Source organism: Podarcis bocagei, assembly GCF_964188305.1.
Source record: "Podarcis bocagei genome assembly, chromosome: 2".
Taxonomy (NCBI): Eukaryota; Metazoa; Chordata; class Lepidosauria; order Squamata; family Lacertidae; genus Podarcis; species Podarcis bocagei.
This window is the reverse complement of record NC_138126.1, coordinates 9,822,045-9,847,524: the sequence shown is the minus strand read 5'-3', so window position 1 is coordinate 9,847,524 and position 25,480 is coordinate 9,822,045. Positions and strand designations below refer to the sequence as shown.

The window sequence follows — 25,480 nt, the reverse complement described above, 5'->3', positions numbered from 1 at the left end:
TTTTCATAAAAGGACTAATATTAAGATGGAAGAAATGCCAACTTGCTGACATAAGTTTGGGAATAGGGATGCAGGGGAGGGGGTGGGGGGAAGTCAAGGACTAGGGTTAGAAAATAAGATTTTCGGGAACTATTCATGTTTGTTGTTTTTTATGTTTGTTTTGGTGTGTTGTTTGTGTTTATATAAAATGTGAAAACCCAATAAAAATATTTTTAAAAAAAACAAAACAAAATCCACAAATGAAATGGGAATCTGTACTGGAGGGCTGGAGGAAGGTTAACATCAGCGCCAAGTAAACTGGTGGGAAAAGGCTCTTGAAACTGGAATTTCCAAGCATGCTGACAAACCAGGTTGCAGAGGAAGAATCGGCAGAGCTTTACCCTGTAATTCCAAGGGTCTCATGCAATGGGGAGTCCTTCCTCATGGAATGGGGCTGATCTCATAAGAACAGTGGGAAGTCTCAGGAGATGGGGATGGCTGATGAGGTTGAAACTGAGGAGGAGGCAGCTCAGGCCTTGCTCTGCTGCTGGGAGACCAGACTGGGCAGGAGGTGGAGGAGGGACTGGGTGCTTGCGGGTGCCCTTTTTAACACACTTCACGAGGGAGAAATCCAAGCAAATCTAGAGAAGCCGCAAAAGAACCTCTCCAGATTGTGTGGACGGAAAACAAAATGCAAGGGAGATTCCTTATATGTGAGAACCAACATCCATGAAATATCAGTCCCCATCCCTCCTGTCAAATTGTTCCTCCCTTGGAAATATACCTTTCTGAAGCTGTTTTCTGTATAACACAGCGTCTGAGGAAGCAAAAAGATATAAAGTGTAAGGGCAACACTCTTCCATCTGAAATAAATCTCCATACAAAAGTAACACTTCATAATGTGGCATCCTTGAATTGACTCCATTCAGAGCAGGACAACCCCAGATTGTGTAGACTGGTAACCAAAAGGAAAAGGAGGTTCCGTATAACTGAAAACAGATACACTTTGGTTCAGGCTTCCTTTACAGGATCCAGGGTCACAATATACACGGGCCATTCTGGGGGACAGGAAATGAAGGCTGGAGCCCCAAGAAGGAAGGTATCCTGGGGTTACTCAATTCCATGCAGTAAGAGCCTGGCATGTTCAGTTCTGCAGAAATAATAGAATTCCATGTGTGAAATCCTGGCAGCCATTTTTCATTACCTTTCCATTGTTTCATTGTATCCTCCACAAGGTGATTTAGATCACAGGATTCCAAGATCCTGTTCCTCACTTCTGGAGGGAAAGGCAGTGGGTTTTCTGGACTCTCTCTTTTCTCATACCTGGTGAAAAGAAAAACAATGAATGGCCCCATTGTGGCACCGTCTCCCTAATTATTGCAGGAGATCTCAATAACATGAACAAAGTTGAAGTTTATTTCCCAACAGGTAATTCAACGTGATCTGTTGACACCCACCTCCAAGCCCCGGCCAACGGCTTCGTAAGGATGCTAAACAGCACAAGGGACAAGAGGCAACCCTGTGCGACATCACCGGAGGGCTCCCATGGCTTCAAACTCTGCTGCCCCATAACAACTTTCTGGGAAGGTCCCAGGACGTAAGGGCCAAACCCCTGAAATGGAGTGCCTGCAATCCCTCCCTCCCTGAGCCTCTCCAGAGGATGTTAGAAGAAGGAGGAGGAGGAGGAGGAGGAGGAGGAGGAGGAGGAGGAGGAGGAGAAGGAGAAGGAGAGGAGTTTGGATTTGATATCCCGTTTTATTACTACCCTAAGGAGTCTCAAAGCAGCGAACATTCTCCTTTCCCTTCCTCCCCCACAACAAACACTCTGTGAGGTGAGTGGGGCTGAGTGACTTCAGAGAAGTGTGACTGGCCCAAGGTCACCCAGCAGCTGCATGTGGAGGAGCGGGGAATCGAACCTGGTTCCCCAGATTACGAGTCCACCGCTCTTAACCACTACACCTCCACCCTCCCTGCACCCCCTCTCTCACACAGGAAGTGTGCAACCCCATGCCCCATGGGACTCTCCCTCCAGAGGCATCAAACAACCTGACTTTCACCCCCCACTCAAGACCAGCTTCACCCTCTCACGCTGGAAACGCTCCCAAGAAGAAGAGCCAACCCATTCTAGACAAACAGACCTTCCCTCCCTCAGTGCCTCAAAGGGGCTGAGTTGGGGAGCTTCCAGTGGGACATGGAAAGATACTGGTACGTCCTAAGCTGTTCCCAGGGATCTTTGGCACTTTCTCTTCTACATGTTTGAAATTACCAAAGTCAATGAACAGAAGGTGGAAGAGAAAGAAAAGAGGCCCCATCCCTGTGTGAAGTGATGTGGGGAGGGAGGGAGGAGGCAGCTGACCTTGAACCTTGGAGGGAGAAATGGGGGGATACAAGTTCAGAAGAGGGGGCCCTGCTTTTACCTGTGAGATGCCTCAGGGAGTGAGTCCCACAGTCTCCCCCCTGCAGCCCCTGGAGGGCCATGTCTGAGGTTCTTGCATCCTGGAATCATGGAGTGATGCTAATGGAAATGAGCCAGATCCACTTACCTCTGCAAGGTCCTTCTCACATCCTAGAGGGGAAAAGAGAAGGGAATTCACTGCACACCTCAGGCCACACTAGGAAGACCCCCTCAGACCCTGGCCCTCGGATGTCAGTCTCCCTGGCACATGGCAAGGTTGTGGGCAGTGATGGCGGAATCAGCCAGTTTTGGTTTCTCACAGCTTTTATTTTTCCAGTCTGAAATTATTAATTTTTCCAGTATCAAGTTCGCCACATTTCCACATCTGTTTACAATTATTATTTTTTAAATCCTTATGAAAATCCACCAGCATTTTAGGGAAATTTAATATTTGTGGGTTCAGGAGAAGATTCCACCCCATCTCTTGTCTTAGATTATAATTTATTAATTTTAATCCCGTTTGCATTGTGCAATTCAGACTTAAGGAAGCCTACAGGATAGTCCTACCAGGGAACTTTCCCAAATTGTCTTCCGCAGAAGTCCCCAAATTTCAAATTCTACTTTCCAACTGGAAATTTAAAAAGCACCTGCAGCATAAAATGCCTCCAAAGGGGTAATAAAATAGCTCCGTGTTTCTTTGGGCTCCTCCACACTTCTGCTTTTCCTGTGTCTAGAAAACACTCGTCCTAGTGGTTTTGCCTTTGCCCTGCCGCTTTCCCTCAGGGAAAACTGGCTCCTTAGTTCAACATCTAAGCAAACGTCAATCCAGAGAAAACCAGGCTGAGGTTTGCTCTAATTCAGCAGTAAAGAGCAGGTTTTCCTGGAGGAAAGGGGTGGGACAGGATGAGTCCCTCTGTCTTACTCTTTGGTCACTGTGACTGAGCACCATTTTGGGCCGCTCTGTATCCATTGTGAAGGGTATCAACCCAGAAGTTGTGGAGGGAAGTGGAAAAGAAGCTTGGTCAAGAGACTGCCTCATGTCAGAAGGAGGCCTGAATCCTCACTGAAGCCCAGCCCAGGGCAGGAAGGCAGCATTTTCAAGAAGGAAGGCATTTGGAGAGCAATCATCACCAAAGAGCAGAAAACCACCTCATGTTCCATCAAGAACACAGAAGAATCTCTAGTCTGCATTCAGGTGAGTTAAGCATCCCAGGTCTCTTGGGTCTTCCTGTCCATTACATACCTGACTAGAGGCTCCATCATCTGAGCCCCTGCACTCCTTGCATACTTGAAAGAGACACATGAAGGATTGGAGGCAGCCTTTTCCTGGAGCCTTGGGCTGTTCCTGCCACCGTCTTACCTGCAGGAGTTCACTCGCTGGCTGCTGACTCTTCTCCTCCATCTCCTGGATGATCCTCTCAAGAGAGGAGAGTTTCCTGGAGAGTCTGGCCAGCTGCTCATCCCTTCTCCCTGCAATCTCCTTCTCCACCTCTTCCATGTGATTCAGCAGACCTTTTTCTTGTTCTTCCAGGAACTGGCGCAGTTCTCTGAACTTCTCCACAATCTTCAGCCTCTCTGTTTCTGTTAATTTCTGCAAGAAAAGAGGTCTGAGTGTGTTTGGTGCTTAGCCTCGAAACAACAGAAACAAAATTATGATGGACACTTCTGATTTTTCATAGACATGAAACCTTCAGTGGCTAAAGAAGTAAACCTTTATTTTGAGGGGAGGCCCTCTTCATTGCTGTTTCTGTTGACTTCTATTTTGCAGACGGATACAGCCTAAAGGAAGGAGCTCTTTTTTCCTAGCCATGGATGTTCCCTGCATGTTTTGGGGCATGGCATAACCAGAGTTCACAGTTGTTCAGAGAACCTCCAGGGACATAAAACACCCCTCAGTTTAGACTGGGGTGTAGGAAGGAACAGAAACAGAGGAGAACAAAGTGCAGCATTCATCCCCATAGCTCCCCTGTTTTCTTTAAAGGTTCAAAATGGCCCGAGTTTACTTAAAATGAACAAGAGCCCACATTTAGAAAGACAATTCTTTAGTAGAATTTATGGTAAATCAGGATTTGGATTGAATTGCTTCCACCCTTTCAGCTCACAAGTCCTCAAGCTTCTCCTTGACTGCTATTCACATAATAAATGGCAAGGGGAAATAAACTCAATTTAGCTGCATTCAAATGTAAACTTGCCTAATTTGCTCTTGCTGAAAAAATATGGAGAACAAAACAGAGCTTTAAAATTCTGATATTTTCAAGCTTGACCCAGCCAGGAAATATTCACAAAAAATGTGTTTATGAGGGTAAAGTAAAGATCAAAATATTTATATAAGGAGGTAGCTACCCTAACATCTGATTCATAACAGGCTGATGTGGAAAAAGGAGAAATGTGGAGAAGCTGAAACAGGCAGATTTCTCCATCACTTCTCAGTCCTGACTGGATTCTTCTTCTTCTTCTTCTTCTTCTTCTTCTTCTTCTTCTTCTTCTTCTTCTTCTTCTTCTTCTTTCTTAACAGGGAGAAATGTAAAGTATTGCACTTGGGCAAAAAAAATGAGAGGCACAAATACAAGATGGGGGACACCTGGCTTGAGAGCAGTACATGTGAAAAGGATCTAGGAGTCTTGGTTGACCACAAACTTGACATGAGCCAACAGTGTGACGCGGCAGCTAAAAAAGCCAATGCAATTCTGGGCTGCATCAATAGGAGTATAGCATCTAGATCAAGGGAAGTAATAGTGCCACTGTATTCTGCTCTGGTCAGACCTCACCTGGAGTACTGTGTCCAGTTCTGGGCACCACAGTTCAAGAAGGACACTGACAAACTGGAACGCGTCCAGAGGAGGGCAACCAAAATGGTCAAAGGCCTGGAAACGATGCCTTATGAGGAACGGCTAAGGGAGCTGGGCATGTTTAGCCTGGAGAAGAGGAGGTTAAGGGGTGATATGATAGCCATGTTCAAATATATAAAAGGATGTCACATAGAGGAAGGAGAAAGGTTGTTTTCTGCTGCTCAAGAGAAGCGGACACGGAGCAATGGATTCAAACTACAAGAAAGAAGATTCCACCTAAACATTCGGAAGAACTTCCTGACAGTAAGAGCTGTTCGACAGTGGAATTTGCTGCCAAGGAGTGTGGTGGAGTCTCCTACTTTGGAGGTCTTTAAGCAGAGGCTTGACAACCATATGTCAGGAGTGCTCTGATGGTGTTTCCTGCTTGGCAGGGGGTTGGACTCGATGGCCCTTGTGGTCTCTTCCAACTCTATGATTCTATGATTCTATGATTCTATGATTCTTCTCCTTCTTCTTCTTCTTCTTCTTCTTCTTCTTCTTCTTCTTCTTCTTCTTCTTTATTGAATTTATATACTGCCCTATACCTGGAGGTCTCAAGTACTTGTTCCCTGTCTGGGAACAACAGAGACACTTACAAGGAGGTCTTTGCTTTCCTTGTCCAGATCAGCTTGATGGGCCAGAATTTCCTCTCTCTCTTTCCTCAGAATCTCCAGGTGGCAACAGATCTCTCCCTAAAGAGAAAAGGGAAAACTCAAAGTAGTTTCCTGGCGGAAATAAAAGTACAGAGGTTTTCAGCCTTTTTGGGTCCACGGCTCCATGGGTCAACTACCTTCTTTCTGCGGCAGCCCTGTGGGGCTCAGGATCCCAGTTAGGTCCCCCCTTGCCTGCAGATCTTGCAGCCCCTCACCTTTTCTCAAACACCCTCCCTTGTGGAGTGATCTCTCAGCCTCCTCTCCTTTCCTTGGGAGTCCCAGCCTGACTTCTCACCTTGAGGTCTCAGGGAGAAGTGGGAAGAGGAGGAGGAGGAGAAGGAAGGGCTAAGGCAGGATCCAACCTGGGATGTACCAGTCTAGCGTCAAAGAGATAGTGAGGTCAGCCCAAGAGGCGAGAGATGTAGGGATAGAGCAGCACTTCTCAAAACTTCACCCATTTGAAAACTTCCAAACCCCTCTTTTGGGTCAGATGGCAATTCTGGTTTTCTGCTATTTGTCAGTTATTTTCTCTGCAGTAGCCAGACCCCAAGTGTGCTTGTGCAACCAGGGGAGATTTAAGTGCTGCAGCTTCTTCCATTTCTGGGCCAGAGAAGTTCTTGTTGTGGCCAAAATCCACCCAAGTACCTCCTTCGGTCATAAGATTGCTGTCTGGTCATCCTGACAATTCAAAGAGACCAGCTTTTTCCCACTATTCTTACTATTTCGTGGCATTAGTAGCACTGCATGGCACGGGAGCATTTTTGCACCACTGTAGTGGAACAAGTGATATTTTTAAAAGGGATTAAAATTAAAAGGCATTATATATATATCTATCCCTTGCCCTTGCATTTGCTACTCTGAATCACTGAGTCCTTTGCCATTTGGGATGGGAGGAGATCCTCAGCTCCCCCCCCGAAACCTCATTGCACAGCCCCCCCAATAAGCATGCTCCCCACCAGTAGGTGCTTCCACTCCACTCTCTGCTTCCAAGATTTTTTTTTGGGGGGGGGGGTCTGCACCGTCTGGTCAATTCCTGGCCATTCCCGCCCCCCCAGCTGATCCCTTGCTGCACTCTGTTTTGCAGAGCATTAAGTATTTTATTAAGTTTCCACAATAAAAGACAAAGAAAATACAAAATCACAAAAAATCCAATACAAAAATACAAACATTAAACACATCAAAAGAAAAAGAAAAAAGAGATAAAAACACATATAATAACAAAAAAACAAAAATTCCCTCTTTCTCAATTTCTCATCTTCAATTAGCTTATTTTCCGGACTTCCTCACATCTCCCGTTCTTATATCCCTTTTTAAAAAAATTAATTCAGCAAATTCATAACGTATTAATTTTACAATTCATAAATTTTACAATATTTCTGCAAATTAGTTTTAAATTTCTTCCAGTCTTCCTCCACCGTCTCCTCTCCCTGGTCTCGGATTCTGCCAGTCATTTCCGCCATCTCCATGTAGTCCATTAGTTGCATCTGCCAATCTTCCAAGGTGGGTAGATCTTGTGTTTTCCAATGCTTTGCGATGAGAATTCTTGCTGCTGCTGTAGCGTACATAAAAAAAGTTCTATCCTTCTTTAACACCGATTGGTCCACTATGCCGAGGAGGAAGGCTTCTGGTTTCTTCGGGAAAGTATATTTGAATACCTTTTTCAGTTCATTATATATCATTTCCCAGAAGACCTTGATCCTTGGGCACGTCCACCAAAGGTGAAAGAATGTACCTTCAATCTCTTTACATTTCCAACATTTGTTATCGGGCAAATGATATATTTTTGCAAGCTTGACTGGGGTCATGTACCACCTATACATCATTTTCATTATATTCTCTCTTAAGGCATTACATGCCGTAAATTTAATCCCGGTGGTCCACAACCTCTCCCAGTCAGCAAACATAATGTTATGACCTATGTCTTGTGCCCATTTTATCATTGCCGATTTTACTGTTTCTTCCTCAGTATTCCATTTCAACAGCAGATTATACATTCTCGAAAGTACCTTTACATTGGGTTCTAACAGTTCTGTTTCCAACTTTGATTTTTCCACCTGGAAACCAATTTTTTTATCCAAGTTATAAACTTCTCTTATTTGAAAGTAATGTAGCGAGTCCCGCACCTTCTCCTTAAGCTTGTCATAACTCTGCAATTTCAGTTTGTCACCCTCCTGTTCTAGAATTTCCCAGTATTTTGGCCATTTGTCTTCCATGTTAAGGCTTTAGCCTCCATAGGTGATAGCCACCTTGGAGTTTTATTCTCCAAAAAGTCCTTATACCTTATCCAGACATTAAACAGTGCTTTCCTGACAATATGGTTTGTTTTGCAGAGCATTAAGGAAGCATCCTGCTAGCCAAAGGAAACATGTACTTAGTTGTCTACGTGCAGTTTACATTTGTACCGTTCTTAATAGTACAAAGCAACGTTTCTGGAGGATGTGGATGTGGTTAACCCTTTCTCTCCCTGCCAAGGTCCCAGTTCAAATCTTTGAAGCTGCTGTGAATATTTCAAGATCCCTTGTCCCCCTGGCAGAGAGAAAGACTTCAACTCCCGCCTCCAGCCACCCCAGGATCTCTCAGGCTTCCCCTGGGCTGCTTCCAAGGCGATAAACAACCACCAATCAATGCCATGTCTACTTTGGACCTGAGAATTCAAAAGCAAACCTCCCAAGAAGAATCCACAGCTATTTCTCCCCCTCAAGATCCAGGGATCTCCTACCTTGTATTCCTGGAAAGCCTCCTCCAGAGGAATCACCTCGTGCTCTTTGTGCCCCTTTGATTTGTCGCACACCAAGCAAATGGGGGCTTCATCCTCCTTGCAAAAGAGTTTCAGGGGCTCCTGGTGCTTCTCACAAACTCCCCCTTTCCCTTCTTCCTCCTTTCCCTCTTGAAGGCTGAGATTCTTCGCTATTTCTACCACGTTAGCCAGCTGCCGATTGCGGATGAGGCTCCTTCTTTGAACTGGTTTTCTGCACTGAGGGCAGGAAGCCTCTGCCTCCGATTCCCCCCAGAACAGGACCAAGCAGGATCTGCAGTAGTTGTGCCCACACTCTGCGATGGTCACTGGATCCTTGAAGTAATCCAGGCAGATGGAGCAAGTGGCTTCATCACGGAGATTCTGGATGTGACCCCCTGCAGCAGCCATGGCTCCCTCGTGCTGAAGACCCAGTTAAGTTTCGCTTTTTCAGTTTTCAGCCACTGGGAGTTTCCCTTCCTGGAAATGACTCAGTGATCACATGATCTTTATTTTTTTTTAAAACAACAACAACATATCTCCAGGTCTTTTCAATTGCTGAATGTTTTCTCAAGTAGTAGCAAATGCTTCTGGATTGCCTTCTGGTAATAAAGAAAAATCATCCTTGTAGGTTGATTGACCATCAGAACATCCACACAGGAGAGAAGCCTCACAAATGCCCTGAGTGCAGGAAAAACACTTCTCCGTGAGATACGCTGATCAAACACCAAAGGACCCACGCGGAGGAGAAACCTTATGAATGCCCCGAGTGCGGAAAAAGCTTCATTCAGAGGAAGGGATTAATCGGGCACCAGATAATTCATTTGGGGAATACGTCCAGCAAATATTCTTGAAAAGTGCCACATTCCGCAGAAAAAAAGAGGGAGAAATGTTGGTTACATCCTGATTTGCAGTGGAGAACACACACCTTATCTAGGTCACAAGACATAGGCGGGTGGCCAGTTGTTGTTGTTAATTCAAGGAAGTTCTCTGTTGAGGCTTCCTGCCCCAGGAGGGGACAAACAAAACTGCCCACCCCCTGCTCTGGTTCCCACAATGGATGGAGGCAGGGAGACAGAGACACATTATCTCCACATTGCAGATTCTCATAGCACTAGAAGTCGTGGCCCCCAAAGCAAGCTGATTGTTGGGAGATCCAGGACAGAAAAAAGTATTTCGTTGTGGAGTGTGTAAATGAACCATGGAACTCACTGCCACTGGAGGCAGAGATGGCAGCCAACTTAAAATCATGGAATTGCAGAGTTGAACGGTACAACCAGGGTCACCTACTCCAGATCTCTGCAGTGCAGGAATCTTTTGCCCAACGTGGTGCTCAAGCCAGTGACCCTTAGATTAAGACTATCATGCTCCACCCATTGAGCTGGGGACAAATTCATGGAGCACTAGGCTGTGAAGCACAATGGCTCTGCTCTGCCTCCACAGTCCAGAGGCAGAAGGCTTCTAAATCTCAGGTGCTGGAAACTGCAAGGAGGGGAGGGAGGCTGGTTTTACACAGTGGTCCTCCTTGCAGGTGTCCCACGGCGTCTGGGTGGCCCCTCTTGGGCACTGGACCAAATGGGAGACTTTTGTGTCCTTCCACGGGGTGAGAGGAAACTCACAGGGAAACGTATGATGACACACAAACATCGCCAACATCATATAGGGGGTGGAGCAAGGGGAGGTGGCCCTCAGGCAGGTGGGGGGCGGCAAAGGTGTCTTTATTTTGACATGTGCCACCACCCCATGGGAAATGCAGGAAAAGGAGATCAGGCTGCACAGGTCAGAAGTCGGCGGCCCTGATAGTGGAGCCAGGGAGAGTCCTACCAGATCTTTGAGAGAGGTCAATTCCACAGGCATTTGTTGTTCTAGCTCTTAGTATCCAGGAGAGAAATCAGATGCAGCTGGTGCTGAAAAGACCCTCCTTGGGGGAGCATTGTGCATTTGGGGTGGGGCTGAGGGACACGGGGAAGGTGTCCTGCGAAATGTATAGGGCAGCCCAGCCCATGGGGCCCCTTCCGGAAGCTGCCGGACTGCAGCTCCCATCCTCTCTGACCCCTGGTCATGCTGGATGGGTCAGAGGGGAGTTGGAGTCCAGCATTATCCAGAGGATACCCCATTTGATGCCCCTGATATACAGAATGCAGCCTGTAAATACGGAACGTTAATGCATCAACCCTAAACACGTATAACTGGGCTGAAGCCCCACACTCAATGCAATGAGGTTTATTTCTGACAACGTGTGGAGATGGGGAGGCTGTATTCGCAGAGGACTTTTGAAGCTGACACCCTGTTCAATTTCTTTTTGATTTTCTTCCCATCTGAGGTCTCCAGAGTAAGGAGCTTTCCTGCCTGATGTGGGGGAAGGGGTTCATTTTTTTAGTCCTCCATTAATCCAATTATGCATGCATTTTCACAGCTGCATAAGGTCTTGTGGGGAGAGGAAGGTTTCGTAGAATCGCAGGGTTGCAAGTGTCCCTGAGGGTCATCTAGTCCCACCCCCTGCAGCGCAGGAAACCTTTGCCAAACGTGGGGCTCAACCCACAACCCTGGGATTAAGAGTCTCGTGCTCTGCCAAATCAGACATCTCAAAAGGAAAACAAGACTGAAGGTGAGGAAAAGATGATTTACTGGGACTGTTAAAAGTGTGACTTGTCTCTTTAAGAAGAAGCAAGCTGCAGAGGGAATTCTGGGGAAAGGAAGGAAAATGAATCTTCTCAAAGGGCCCTTGAAAAACTGCCCAATGTTCTCCTGGTGGGTAAATGTTTTTTATATCAGTCACTCTGGTCTGGAGAGAAACTCCTGCTGGGCCTGAGAGGCAGATTTTGTCTCCTCAGGAGATACTGAGGTGGGTTTCATTTCCCCACAGATGAAAGAAAGGGAGGAGGGTCTCTCCAGAGAACGAGGCTCCTGAGAACGTGTAGAGTTCGGCTCCTGAGTCAGCGTCAGAGAAAGACACACGTCCCCCTTCATAGTCCAGAGTCACCCGGATCCTCCTGAGCTTCTCCCTCAGGGACAGAGGAGAGTAATGAGGGGATGAGTAGGCCAAGTACCCCCCTCCCCACTTCCCCACAGCCCAGATCCCCCACTCAGGGCTAAAGGAGAAGCGGACCTTTCTCTCCACAGATTTCCTGGCAACCCCCACATCCCAGCATCCCCCACTTCCCACAGTGACTTCCCAGAAATGTCTGCCTGCTGTAAATCCCTCACGTCCCAACACACAAGAGGAGCATCTGAATCTCTCAGGATTGCCAGGCAGGGCTTGACGTTTGTCTCCCCATCTCACGCTTTTCCTATCCTTGGAAAGGATGAGTTGGGGATGGGCTGTGTCTGGATCCAGAGTGACATTTGCTGTTGGGAGAAGATGAGGGAGAGAGAAGATCAGGCAGAGTCAGCAGAGAGACAGAGATGGACATCCTAATCCAAGAAACACCCCAAAAACCCAGATTCCCTTTCAGATCAAGGGGATTTATTTGCATCTTATGCTAGACTGAGACTCCTCCTTGCAGACTCTCATCAGAATAAATATCTTCTGGTTGATTTTTAAATCAGTTTACTTCACTTTCTTATATTCAATGTCCATTGTGCCTGCCCTCCTCTCAACCAAGACATTTTCTAAGGGGAAAAACCACCCAGGAAACCTTTTACTCAGCTCTTCTGTGTTATCTAAGGGGAAAGAGAGGAGAATTGGAGGAGGCAGGAGAGGAGAGAAGCTGTTTTCCTCTGACAATCTCTGTGGGAATTGGCCTTTGGGGACCTCTGGGTTGGGCTGGGGGAGGAGGACCCCCTGTTCTAATAATAATAATAATCATAATCATAATCATCATAATAAAAATATCAACATTTGCATACTGCCCATCATATATAGGTCTGAGGGTGGTCCACAGCATAAAAATACAACACAAAACCACATAGAGGCTTCCCCTCACTTTCGCATGGCTTATGTTCTGGGCCCTCGTGCACAAAAGTGAAAATCGCGTTAAATGGGGAGCCTGTTTATTCCTGCTCTCCATCTCTCTCACCCACTTGGTCTCTCCTTCCTCCCAACCATCTTCGAAGTTTAGACCTCGCCACCAGGGAAGAGGAGGCAGGTGGCAGGGCAATTTTACAAAGGACTGCTTATTCCATGCTTCTCTTTGGGATTTCATATATACCATAAGACTAGTTTCCTGAGAGAAGGGGGGAATAACTCAAAAGGTTACCAGTTTGGGGTTGAGACAGTCATGATAGGCAAGTGTAGGGCTGCCCTATTTTGAAGAGCAATAAAGAAGATACTTTGGCCAACTTTGACTTTTAACCATGGATCGCTTTGATGACTCTCATTTGAAATGCCACTATTATATGTAGGCTATAGAAGCTGCGATATATTGCTAGTAGCAATGCTCTTAACTTCCAAGAACAAAGGAATAATAATACTTATAGCTCCCTCACTTGCCAAATGAAATATTTGGGCACATGTTCACATCTTTCTGAACGTAAGTGCGCACAGAACAATTCATTAACCTGTTGAACATCTGCATGTGGACTCTCCTTAAGGGCAGGGGAATGTTAACTCTTGCCCTCCCGGACTCCTTCTCCAAGATCTTGTAGCTGAGCTAGCATCCTTTTGGTTCAGCCACAAGAGAAGGGATTTTTACAGTATGTCGCTAGCTTAAGATGCTGCTCTGTTGTGATTCTCTGCTGCAGATTAGACTAACCGGGTGCCTTAGATCTGACTCTAATGCCGGCATAGGCAACCTCGGCCCTCCAGATGTTTTGGGACTACAACTCCCATGATCCCTAGCTAACAGGACCGGTGGTCTGGGATTATGGGAATTGTAGTGCTGAAACATCTGGAGGGTTGAGGTTGCCTATGCCTGCTCTAATGCAATATTAAAATTTTCATGAGTTCTTGTAAACCAAAAAAACCAACCAAAAAACCTTGGGGACATTTTGCCAAATTTTAAAAATCTGCCCCGATACAAATTTTAAGAAATTTTGATCATGAAACATCTGGAGGGCCGAGGTTGCCTATGCCTGCTCTAATGCAATATTAAAAATTTCACGGGTATTAAAAAAAACTTGGGGACATTTTGCCAAATTTTAGAAATCTGCCCCGATACAAATTTCAAGAAATTTTGATCATGAAAATAGAAGACATGGCTGGGAAAAAGAGGATACATGGCAACCAGGCCTGAAAAAGGTCACATGATGCAAAAGTAACCCGACTCTTCCCTCCTCCGCCTGATCCTTCTGGGAAGTCTCCCTCTCCCCCTTCAAGTCCACCCTCTCTGCCTTTTTGGCACAAACAGCAGGGCTAGAGTCTAGCTGTCGATGGTTCTCAACATACAGAAGAGACTCTTGACCCCCCCCCATGAAACACTAGTCTCCACCCCTCCTGTCAATTGGGGTCTCCATGTGAAATTTACCTCTGTGGAGATTTCTGAAAGACTGGACATCTGAGGAAGCAAAAAGAGGGTTAATAGCTCAAAAAAAAAATTGGGGGGGGGGGGGTAAAGCATCTGTTGTTTCCTTATTTTAAGCAAAAGATGACATCATAAAACAAGTAATTGGAAGACAACAAAGGAATTAAAACAACTAACGTGTTTAGCTGTGATTCTAGCATTGCAGGGGCTTGGACTAGATCAGGGGTCAGCAAACATTTTCAGCAGGGGGCCGGTCCACTGTTCCTCAGACCTTGTGGGGGGGGCGGACTATACAGTGGTACCTCGTGTTAAGTACTTAATTCGTTCTGGAGGTCCGTGCTTAACCTGAAACTGTTCTTAACCTGAAGCACCACTTTAGCTCATGGGGCCTCCTGCTGCCGCCGCGCCACCAAAGGACAATTTCTGTTCTCATCCTGAAGCAAAGTTCTTAACCCGAGGTAATATTTCTGGGTTAGCGGAGTCTGTAACCTGAAGCATTTGTAACCCAAGGTACCACTGTATTTTGGAAAAAAATGAACAAAATCCTATGCCCCACAAATAACCCAGAGATGCATTTTAAAGAAAAGGACACATTCTACTTATGTGAAAACAAGCTGATTCCCGGACAGTCCGCAGGTGGGATTCAGAAGAAGATTGGGCCGGATCCAGTCCCCAGGCCTTAGTTTGCCTACCCATGGACTAGATGACCCTTGGGATCCTTTCAAACTCTACTATTCCATGATTCCATGGGTAAATCAGAAATGGTAAACCATGCTATAAAATGGCAGAATACAACCACGATTGGAATGTAAAAATGGGGGGATACAATCTATTTCAGAGAAACAGACCAGACAAGAAAGGAGGAGGAGTGGCGTTATATGTCAGGGATGTGTATACCTGTGAAGAGATCCAAGATTTAGAACCTCAAAGCCAAAGTGAGAGCATTTGGGTCAAAATTAAGGGAGAGAAGAATAACAGAGACCTCATTGTGGGAGTTTACTATAGATCCCCAAGCCAAACGGAGGACATAGATGATGCCTGCCTGGAACAGATGGCCAAGCATGCAAAAGGAAGGGAGATAGTAGTAATGGGGGACTTCAATTACCCAGATATTTGTTGGATGTCAAACTCAGCCAAGAGCATAAGGTCAAACAGATTCCTCACTGGCCTTGCAGACAACTTCATTGTCCAGAAAGTGGGAGAAGCAACAAGAGGAACAGCCATTTTAGATCTGGTCCTAACCAATGTTGATGACCTGGTTAGTGGGGTAGAAGTGGAAGGATCATTAGGCGCGAGTGATCATGCTCTTCTGAAGTTTACTATACAGCGGAAAGGAGCAGCCAAGCATACTAGGACTCAATTTCTTGACTTTAAGAAAGCCGACTTCATAAAACTTAGGGAAGTGCTGGGTGAGATCCCATGGACAGTAATACTAAAAGGAAAGGGAGTTCATGATGGCTGGGAGTTTGTTAAGAGGGAGATAGTAAAAGCACAACGTCAGGCAATACCAATGAGACGGAAACATGGAAAGTGCTTAAAGAAGCCAGGGTGGCTATCTAAAGAACTTTTAACTGAGTTAAGATTAAAAAAGGATGTGTACAAAAAATGGAAAAGGGGGGAAACCACCAAAGAGGAATTCAAACAAATAGCCAGCACATGTAGACACAAAGTCAGAAAAGCTAAAGCACAGAATGAACTCAGGCTTGCTAGAGAGGTTAAAAGCAACATAAAAGGCTTTTATGGGTATGTTCGTAGCAAAAGAAAGGACAAAGAAACAGTGGGGTCACTCAGAGGAGAAGATGGTGAAATGCAAACAGGGGACACAGAAAGGGCTGAACTCCTCAATGCCTTCTTTGCCTCAGTCTTCTCCGATAAAGAAAACAATGCCCGACCTGAAGAATTTGGAGCAAATGATTCAGCAAAGGAAACACAGCCCAGAATAACTAAGGAGATAGTACAAGAATACTTGGCTAGTTTAGATGTATTCAAGTCTCCAGGGCCAGATGAACTGCATCCAAGAGTATTAAAAGAACTGGCAGATGTGATCTCAGAACCACTGGCAGTCATCTTTGAGAATTCCTGGAGAACAGGCGTAGTCCCGGCAGACTGGAGGAGGGCAAATGTTGTCCCTATTTTCAAAAAGGGGAAAAGAGAGGACCCAAATAATTACCGCCCAGTCAGTCTGACATCAATACCAGGGAAGATTCTGGAGCAGATCATTAAGCAAACAGTCTGTGAGCACCTAGAAAAGAATGCTGTGATCACCAATAGTCAGCATGGATTTCTGAAAAATAAGTCATGTCAGACTAACCTGATCTCGTTTTTTGACAGAATTACAAGCCTGGTAGATGAAGGGAACGCAGTGGATGTAGCCTACCTTGATTTCAGCAAGGCATTTGACAAGGTGCCCCATGATATTCTTGTAAAGAAGCTGGTAAAATGCGGTTTTGACTATGCTACCACTCAGTGGATTTGTAACTGGCTGACTGACCGAACCCAAAGGGTGCTCATCAATGGTTCCTCTTCATCCTGGAGAAGAGTGACTAGTGGGGTGCCACAGGGTTCTGTCTTGGGCCCGGTCTTATTCAACATCTTTATCAACGACTTGGATGATGGACTCAAGGGCATCCTGATCAAATTTGCAGATGACACCAAGCTGGGAGGGGTGGCTAACACCCCAGAGGACAGGATCACATTTCAAAACGACCTTGACAGATCGACCTTGACTGGGCCAAAACAAACAAGATGAATTTTAACAGGGAGAAATGTAAAGTATTGCACTTGGGCAAAAAAAATGAGAGGCACAAATACAAGATGGGTGACACCTGGCTTGAGAGCAGTACATGTGAAAAGGATCTAGGAGTCTTGGTTGGCCACAAACTTGACATGAGCCAACAGTGTGACGCGGCAGCTAAAAAAGCCAATGCAATTCTGGGCTGCATCAATAGGAGTATAGCATCTAGATCAAGGGAAGTAATAGTGCCACTGTATTCTGCTCTGGTCAGACCTCACCTGGAGTACTGTGTCCAATTCTGGGCACCACAATTCAAGAAGGACACTGACAAATTGGAACGTGTCCAGAGGAGGGCAACCAAAATGGTCAAAGGCCTGGAAACGATGCCTTATGAGGAACGGCTAAGGGAGCTGGGCATGTTTAGCCTGGAGAAGAGGAGGTTAAGGGGTGATATGATAGCCATGTTCAAATATATAAAAGGATGTCAAATAGAGGAGGGAGAAAGGTTGTTTTCTGCTGCTCCAGAGAAGCAGACACGGAGCAATGGATCCAAACTACAAGAAAGAAGATACCACCTAAACATTAGGAAGAACTTCCTGACAGTAAGAGCTGTTCGACAGTGGAATTTGCTGCCAAGGAGTGTGGTGGAGTCTCCTTCTTTGGAGGTCTTTAAGCAGAGGCTTGACAACCATATGTCAGGAGTGCTCTGATGGTGTTTCCTGCTTGGCAGGGGGTTGGACTCGATGGCCCTTGTGGTCTCTTCCAACTCTTTGATTCTATGATTCTATGATTCTAACAATTCAAAATCCACAAATGAAATGGGGATCTGTACTGGAGGGCTGGAAGAAGGTTAACACCTGCACCAAGTAATCTGGTGGGGAAAAGCTGTTGAAACCGCAATTTACAAGCATGCTGACAAACCAGATTGCAGAGGAAGAATCGGCAGAGCTTTACCCTGGAATTCAATACCCTTGAATTCCAGGGTAAAGCTCTGCCGATTCTTCCTCTGCAATTGGAAGTCGTCTCTCATGGAATGGGGCTGATCTATTAGGAACAGTGGGAAGTCTCAGGAGATATGGACGGCTGATGAGGTTGAAACTGAGGAGGCGGCAGCTCAGGCCTTGCTCTGCTGCTGGGAGACCAGACTGGGCAGGAGGTGGAGGAGGGACTGGGTGCTTGCGGGTGCCCGTTTTAACACACTTCACAAAGGAGAAATACAAGCAAATCTAGAGAAGCCTCAAAAGAACCTCTCCAGATTGTGTGGAGGGAAAACAAAATGGAAGGGAGATTCCTTATACATGAGAACGCGACAAGATGGACATTGGACTGACCCTGCAGGATCCTTCTTAAGAGCTTTTGTAAGATATTGTAAGGCTCTGAGGATTTTCCCTACAAACAAGCAGCATACAGATTTTAGGAAAGAAATCGAGGGTGAAACCAGGATACTAGTCTATAGGCAGGAATGGAACTGGTGAGCAGGTTCTTCACAGGGACAAGCTCAGCCCCCAATCCAAGCCTTCAACCTCCCTCCCAGTTCATTCATGGGACATAGAAAGAACCCAAACCCCCTAGAGGACTGTTACCCAGAGTGACGCCATTGATGGGGGTCCCAAAGTCTGCAGAAGGGAAGGTTCAACACCCATGAAATATCAGTCCCCATCCCTCCTGTCAAATTGTTCCTCCCCTGGAAATATACCTTTCTGAAGCTGTTTTCTGTATAACACAGCATCTGAGGAAGCAAAAAGATATAAAGTGTAAGCGCAACACTCTTCCACCTGAGATAAATCTCCATACAAAAGTAACACTTCATAATGTGGCATCCTTAAATTGACTCCATTCAGAGCAGGAGCAGGAGAACTTCCCAAAGGACAACCCCAGATTGTGTAGACTGCTAACCAAAAGGAAAAGGAGGTTCCGTATAATTGAAAAGAGATACACTCTGGTTCAGGCTTCCCTTACAGGATCAAACGTCACAATATACATGGGCCATTCTGGGGGACTGGAAATGAAGGCTGGAGCACCAAGAAGGAAGGTATCCAGGGGTTACTCAATTCCATGCAATAAGAGCCTGGCATGTTCAGTTCTGAAGAAATAATAGAAATCCCAGTGTGAAATCCTGGCAGCCATTTTTCATTACCTTTCCATTGTTTCATTGTATCCTCCACAAGGTGATTTAGACCACAGGATTCCAAGATCCTGTTCCTCAGTTCTGGAGGGAAAGGCAGTGGCTTCTCTGGACTCTCTTTTTCCTCATACCTGGTGAAAAGAAAAACAATGAATAGCCCCATTGTGGCACCGTCCCCCTAATTATTGCAGGAGATCTCAATAACATGAACAAAGTTGAAGTTTATTTCCCAACAGGTACTTCAACGTGATCTGTTGACACCCACCTCCAAGCCCTGGCCAATGGCTTCGTAAGGATGATAAACAGCACAAGGGACAAGAGGCAACCCTGTGCGACATCACCGGAGGGCTCCCATGGCTTCAAACTCTGCTGCCCCATAACAACTTTCTGGGAAGGTCCCAGGACCTAAGGGCCAAACCCCTGAAATGGAGTGCCTGCAATCCCTCCCTCCCTGAGCCTCTCCAGAGGATAGAAGAAGAAGAAGAAGAAGAAGAAGAAGAAGAAGAAGAAGAAGAAGAAGAAGAAGAAGAAGAAGAGAGTTTGGATTTGATATCCCGCTTTATTACTACCCTAAGGAGTCTCAAAGCGGCTAACATTCTCCTTTCCCTTCCTCCCCCACAACAAACACTCTGTGAGGTGAGTGGGGCTGAGAGACTTCAAAGAAGTGTGACTGGTCCAAGGTCACCCAGCAGCTGCATGTGGAGGAGCGGAGACGCGAACCCGGTTCCCCAGATTACGAGTCCACCGCTCTTAACCACTACACCACACTGGCTAGTTAGTGATGTCCAAAGCTGCCAAGCGGTCAAGGAGAGCAACCTCCACCCTCCCTGCACCCCCTCTCTCACACAGGAAGTGTGCAGCCCCATGCCCCATGGGACTTTCCCTCCAGAGGCATCAAACAACCTGACTTTCACCCCCCACTCAAGACCACCTTCAGCCTCTCACATTGGAAACGCTCCCAATAAAAAGAGCCAACCCATTCTAGACCAACAGACCTTCCCTCCCTCAGTGCCACAAAGGGGCTGAGTTACCAGAGTTGGGGAGCTTCCAGTGGGACGTGGAAATATACTGGTACGTCCTAAGCTGTTCCCAGGGATCTTTGGCACTTTCTCTTCTACATGTTTGAAATTACCAAAGTCAATGAACAGAAGGTGGAAGAGAAAGAAAAGAGCCCCCATCCCTGTGTGAAGTGATGTGGGGAGGGAGGGAGGAGGCAGCTGACCTTGATCCTTGGAGGGAGAATTGGGGGGCTACAAGTTCAGAAGAGGAGGCCCTGCTTTTACCTGTGAGATGCCTCAGGGAGTGAGTCCTACAGTCTCCCCCCTGCAGCCCCTGGAGGGCCATGTCTGAGGTTCTTGCATCTCAGCTTCAAAGAGTGATGCTAATGGAAATGAGCCAGATCCACTTACCTCTGCAAGGTGCTTCCCACATCCTAGAGGGGAAAAGAGAAGGGAATTCACTGCACACCACAGGCCAGACTAGGAAGACCCCCTCACACCCTGGCCCTCGGATGTCAGTCTGCCTGGCACACGCCAAGGTTGTGGGCAGGGATGGTGGAATCAGCCAGTTTTGGTTTCTCACAGCTTTTATTTTTCCAGTCTGAAATTATTAATTTTTCCAGTATCAAGTTCTCCACATTTCCACATCTGTTTACAATTATTATTTTTTAAATCCTTATGAAAATCCACCAGCAATTTAGGGAAATTTAATATTTGTGGGTTCAGGAGAAGATTCCACCCCATCTCTTGTCTTAGATTATAATTTATTAATTTTAATCCCGTTTGCATTGTGCAATTCAGACTTAAGGAAGCCTACAGGATAGTCCTACCAGGGAACTTTCCCAAATTGTCTTCCGCAGAAGTCCCCAAATTTCAAATTCTACTTTCCAACTGGAAATTTAAAAAGCACCTGCAGCATAAAATGCCTCCAAAGGAGTAATAAAATAGCTCCGTGTTTCTTTGGGCTCCTCCACACTTCTGCTTTTCCTGTGTCTAGAAAACACTCGTCCTAGTGGTTTTGCCTTTGCCCTGCCGCTTTCCCTCAGGGAAAACTGGCTCCTTAGTTCAACATCTAAGCAAACGTCAATCCAGAGAAAACCAGGCTGAGGTTTGCTCTAATTCAGCAGTAAAGAGCAGGTTTTCCTGGAGGAAAGGGGTGGGACAGGATGAGTCCCTCTGTCTTACTCTTTGGTCACTGTGACTGAGCACCATTTTGGGCCGCTCTGTATCCATTGTGAAGGGGATCAACCCAGAAGTTGTGGAGGGAAGTGGAAAAGAAGCTTGGTCAAGAGACTGGCTCATGTCAGAAGGAGGCCTGAATCCTCACTGAAGCCCAGACCAGGGCAGGAAGGCAGCATTTTCAAGAAGGAAGGCGTTTGGAGAGCAATCATCACCAAAGAGCAGAAAACCACCTCATGTTCCATCAGGAACACAGAAGAATCTCTAGTCTGCATTCAGGTGAGTTAAGCATCCCAGGTCTCTTGGGTCTTCCTGTCCATTACAAACCTGACTAGAGGCTCCATCATCTGAGCCCCTGCACTCCTTGCATACATGAAAGAGACACATGAAGGATTGGAGGCAGCCTTTTCCTGGAGTCTTGGGCTGTTCCTGCCACCGTCTTACCTGCAGGAGTTCAATCACTGGCTGCTGACTCTTCTCCTCCATCTCCTGGATGATATTCTCAAGAGAGGAGAGTTTCCTGGAGAGTCTGGCCAGCTGCTCATCCCTTCTCCCTGCAATCTCCTTCTCCACCTCTTCCATGTGATTCAGCAGACCTTTTTCTTGTTCTTCCAGGAACTGGCGCAGTTCTCTGAACTTCTCCACAATCTTCAGCCTCTCTGTTTCTGTTAATTTCTGCAAGAAAATAGGAGGTCTGAGTGTGTTTGGTGCTTAGCCTCGAAACAACAGAAACAAAATTATGAGAATTAAACAGGGTGGACACTTCTGATTTTTCATAGACATGAAACCTTCAGTGGCTAAAGAAGTAAACCTTTATTTTGAGGGGAGGCCCTCTCCATTGCTGTTTCTGTTGACTTCTATTTTGCAGACGGATACAGCCTAAAGGAAGGAGCTCTTTTTTCTTAGCCATGGATGTTCCCTGCATGTTTTGGGGCATGGCATAACCAGAGTTCACAGTTGTTCAGAGAACCTCCAGGGACATAAAACACCCCTCAGTTTAGACTGGGGTGTAGAAAGGAACAGAAACAGAGGAGGACAAAGTACAGAGTTCATCCCCATAGCTCCCCTGTTTTCTTTAAAGGTTCAAAATGGCCGGAGTTTACTTAAAATGAACAAGAGCCCACATTTAGAAAGACATTTCTTTAGTAGAATTTATGGTAAATAAGGATTTGGATTGAAATGCTTCCACCCTTTCAGCTCACAAGTCCTCAGGCTTCTTCTTCGACTGCTATTCACATAATAAATGACAAGGGGAAATAAACTCCATTTAGCTGCATTCAAAGGTGAGCTTGCCTAATTTGCTCTTGCTGAAAAAATATGGAGACCAAAACAGAGCTTCTGATATATTCAAGCTTCACCCAGCCAGGTAATATTCACAACAAAATGTATTTATGAGGGTAAAATACAGATCAAAATATTTATACAAGGAGGTAGCTACCCTAACATCTGATTCATTTTCAGAACAATAAATTAATAAACAGACTGATATGAAAAATGAGAAATGAGGAGAAGCTGAAACAGGCAGATTTCCCCATCACTTCTCAGTCCTCACTCGATTCTTATTCTTCTTCTCTATTGAATTTATACACTGCCCTATACCTGGAGGTCTCAAGTGCTTGTTCCCTGTCTAGTAACAACAGAGACACTTACAAGGAGGTCTTTGCTTTCCTTGTCCAGATCTGCTTGATGGACCAGAATTTCCTCTCTCTCTTTCCTCAGAATCTCCAGGTGGCGACAGATCTCTCCCTAAAGAGAAAAGGAAAAATTCAGCTTTGATTGAGACACACAGAGAAATTAAAATCACAATGGCTTCTTGCGCCCAGTGGCCTTGCTAGAATAGCAAAGCAGTTTCCTGGAGGAAATAAAAGTACAGAGGTTTTCAGCGTTTTTGTGTCCATGGCTCGATGGATCAACTACCCTGTGGGGCTCAGGATCCCAGTTAGGTCCCCCCTTGCCTGCAGAGCTGGCAGCCACTCACCTTTTCTCAAACACCCTCCCTTGTGGAGTGATCTCTCAGCCTCTTTTCCTTTCCTTGGGAGTCCCAGCCTGACTTCTCACCTTGAGGTCTCAGGGAGAAGTGGCCAAGGTTCCAGTTCAAATCTTTGAAGCTGCTGTGAGTATTTCAAGATCCCCTTGTCCCCCTGGCAGAGAGAAAGACTTCAACTCCCCCCTCCAGCCACCCCAGGATCCCTCAGGCTTCCCCTGGGCTGCTTCCAAGGCGATAAACAACGACCAATCAATGCCATGTCTACTTTGGACTTCAGAACTAAAAAGCAAACCTCCCAAGAAGAATCCACAGCTATTTATTTCTCCCCCTCCAGATCCAGGGATCTCCTACCTTGTATTCCTCCAAAGCCTCTTCCAGAGGAATCACCTTGTGATTTTCATGTTCCTTTGATTTGTCGCACACCAGGCAGATGGGGGCTTCGTGGACTTTGCAGAAGAGCTTCAGGGGCTCCTGGTGATCCTCGCAGACTCCTCCTTTCCCTCCTTCCTCCTTTCCCTCTTGAAGGCTGAGATTCTTCGCTATTTCTACCACATTAGCCAGCTGCCGATTGCGGATGAGGCTCCTTCTCTGGACTCTTTCTCTGCACTGAGGGCAGGAAGCCTCCGCCTCCGATTTCCCCCAGAACAGGACCAAGCAGGATCGGCAGAAGTTGTGCCCACACTCTGGGATGGTCACTGGATCCTTGAAGTAATCCAGGCAGATGGAGCAAGTGGCTTCATCACGGAGATTCTGGATGTGACCCCCTGCAGCAGCCATGGCTCCCTCCCGCCAAAACCCGAGTTAAGTTTCGCTTTCTCAGATTTCAGCTACTGGGAGTTTCCCCTTCCTGGAAATGACTCAGAAACTCAGTGACCACGTGATCTTTTTTTTTTTTTTTAATGTCCCAAGGTGTTTACATTTGCTGAATGTTTTCTCAAGTAGCAGCGAATGCTTCTGGATTGCCTCCTGTTAATAAAGAAAAATCACCCTTGTAAGTTGATTGACCATCAGAACATCCACACAGGAGAGAAGCCTCACAAATGCCCTGAGTGCAGGAAAACCTTTTCTCAGTGAGATACGCTGATCAAACACCAAAGGACCCACGCGGAGGAGAAACCTTATGAATGCCCCGAGTGCGGAAAAAGCTTCATTCAGAAGAAGGGATTAATCGGGCACCAGATAATTCATTTAGGGAATAGGTCCAGCTAATATTCGTGAAAAGTGCCACATTCCACGGGAAAAAAGAGGGAGAAATGTTGGTTACAACCTGATTTGCAGTGGAGAACACGCACCTTTTCTATGTCACAAGACATAGGCGGGTGGCCAGTTGTTGTTGTTAATTCAAGGAAGTTCTCTGTTGAGACTTCCTGCCCCAGGAGGGGACAAACAAAACTGCCCACCCCCTGCTCTGGTCCCCACGATGGATGGAGGCAGGGAGACAGAGACACATTATATCCACGTTGCAGATTCTCATAGCACTAGAAGTCGTGCCCCCCAAACAAAGCTGAATGTTGGGAGATCCAGGACAGAAAAAAGCATTTCGTTGTGGAGCGTGTAAATGAACCATGGAATTCACTGCCACTGGAGGCAGAGATGGCAGCCAACTTAAAATCATGGAATTGCACAGTTGAACGGTACCACAAGGGTCACCTAGTCCAGATCTCTGCAGTGCAGGAATCTTTTGCCCAACGTGGTGCTCAAGCCAGTGACCCTTAGATTAAGGCTATCATGCTCCACCCATTGAGCTGGGGACAAATTCATGGAGCACTAGGCTGTGAAGCACAATGGCTCTGCTCTGCCTCCACAGTCCAGAGGCAGAAGGCTTCTAAATCTCAGGTGCTGGAAACTGCAGGGGGGGGAGGCTGGTTTTGCTCTCTGGTTCTGCTGGCAGGTGTCCCACAGGCGTTTGGGTGGCCCCTCTTGGGCGCTGGACCAAATGGGCCACTTTTGTGTCCTTCCATGGGGTGAGTGGAAACTCACAGGGAAACGTATGATGACACACAAACATCGCCAACATCATATAGGGGGTGGAGCAAGGGGAGGTGGCCCTCAGGCAGGTGGGGGGGCGGCAAAGGTGTCTTTATTTTGACATGTGCCACCACCCCATGGGAAATGCAGGAAAAGGATATCAGGCTGCACCGGTCAGAAGTCGGTGGCCCTGATAGTGGAGCCAGGGAGAGTCCGGCCTGATCTTTGAGGGGTCAATTCCACAGGCATTTGTTTTTCTAGCTCTTAGTATCCCAGGAGAGAAATCAGATGCAGCTTTTGCTGAAAAGACCCTCCTTGGGGGAGCATTGTGTATTTCGGGTGGGGCTGAGGAACACGGGGAAGGTGCCCTGCGTAATGTATAGGGCAGCCCAGCCCATGGGGCCCCCTCCGGAAGCTGCCGGACTGCAGCTCCCATCCTCTCTGACCCCTGGTCATGCTGGATGGGTCAGAGGGGAGTTGAGTCCAGCATTATCCAGA

The 25,480-nt window shown here is 46.5% G+C and overlaps 2 protein-coding genes and 1 pseudogene across 3 annotated transcripts in view; all 3 read right to left on the bottom strand.

Moving 5' to 3' along the window:
* The window catches only part of LOC308581242 (zinc finger protein RFP-like), a 29,443-nt gene extending 5,624 nt beyond the window's left edge, over positions 1 to 23,819 (bottom strand). The window contains exons 1-6 of the mRNA XM_081183772.1: positions 23,366 to 23,819; positions 22,678 to 22,773; positions 21,472 to 21,702; positions 20,260 to 20,282; positions 18,863 to 18,981; positions 11,239 to 11,937 (exon numbers count right to left, since the gene is read on the bottom strand). Of these exons, the coding sequence (XP_081039898.1) occupies positions 11,420 to 11,937; positions 18,863 to 18,981; positions 20,260 to 20,282; positions 21,472 to 21,702; positions 22,678 to 22,773; positions 23,366 to 23,791 (1,413 nt within the window). The 5' untranslated portion in view covers positions 23,792 to 23,819 and the 3' untranslated portion in view covers positions 11,239 to 11,419. The remainder of the gene's footprint in view (positions 1 to 11,238; positions 11,938 to 18,862; positions 18,982 to 20,259; positions 20,283 to 21,471; positions 21,703 to 22,677; positions 22,774 to 23,365) is intronic.
* LOC308580775 (zinc finger protein RFP-like) overlaps positions 1 to 25,480 on the bottom strand; it is a 127,868-nt gene that overhangs the window by 5,624 nt on the left and 96,764 nt on the right. Inside the window, exon 6 of the mRNA XM_081182933.1 lies at positions 764 to 796. Within this exon, the coding sequence (XP_081039059.1) occupies positions 764 to 796 (33 nt within the window). The remainder of the gene's footprint in view (positions 1 to 763; positions 797 to 25,480) is intronic.
* LOC308579505 (zinc finger protein RFP pseudogene) lies at positions 3,555 to 9,102 on the bottom strand (annotated as a pseudogene). The gene is made up of 3 exons (XR_014013468.1): positions 8,575 to 9,102; positions 5,799 to 5,894; positions 3,555 to 3,965 (listed from the first exon to the last, which is right to left on the bottom strand). The product of XR_014013468.1 is annotated as a zinc finger protein RFP pseudogene (transcript).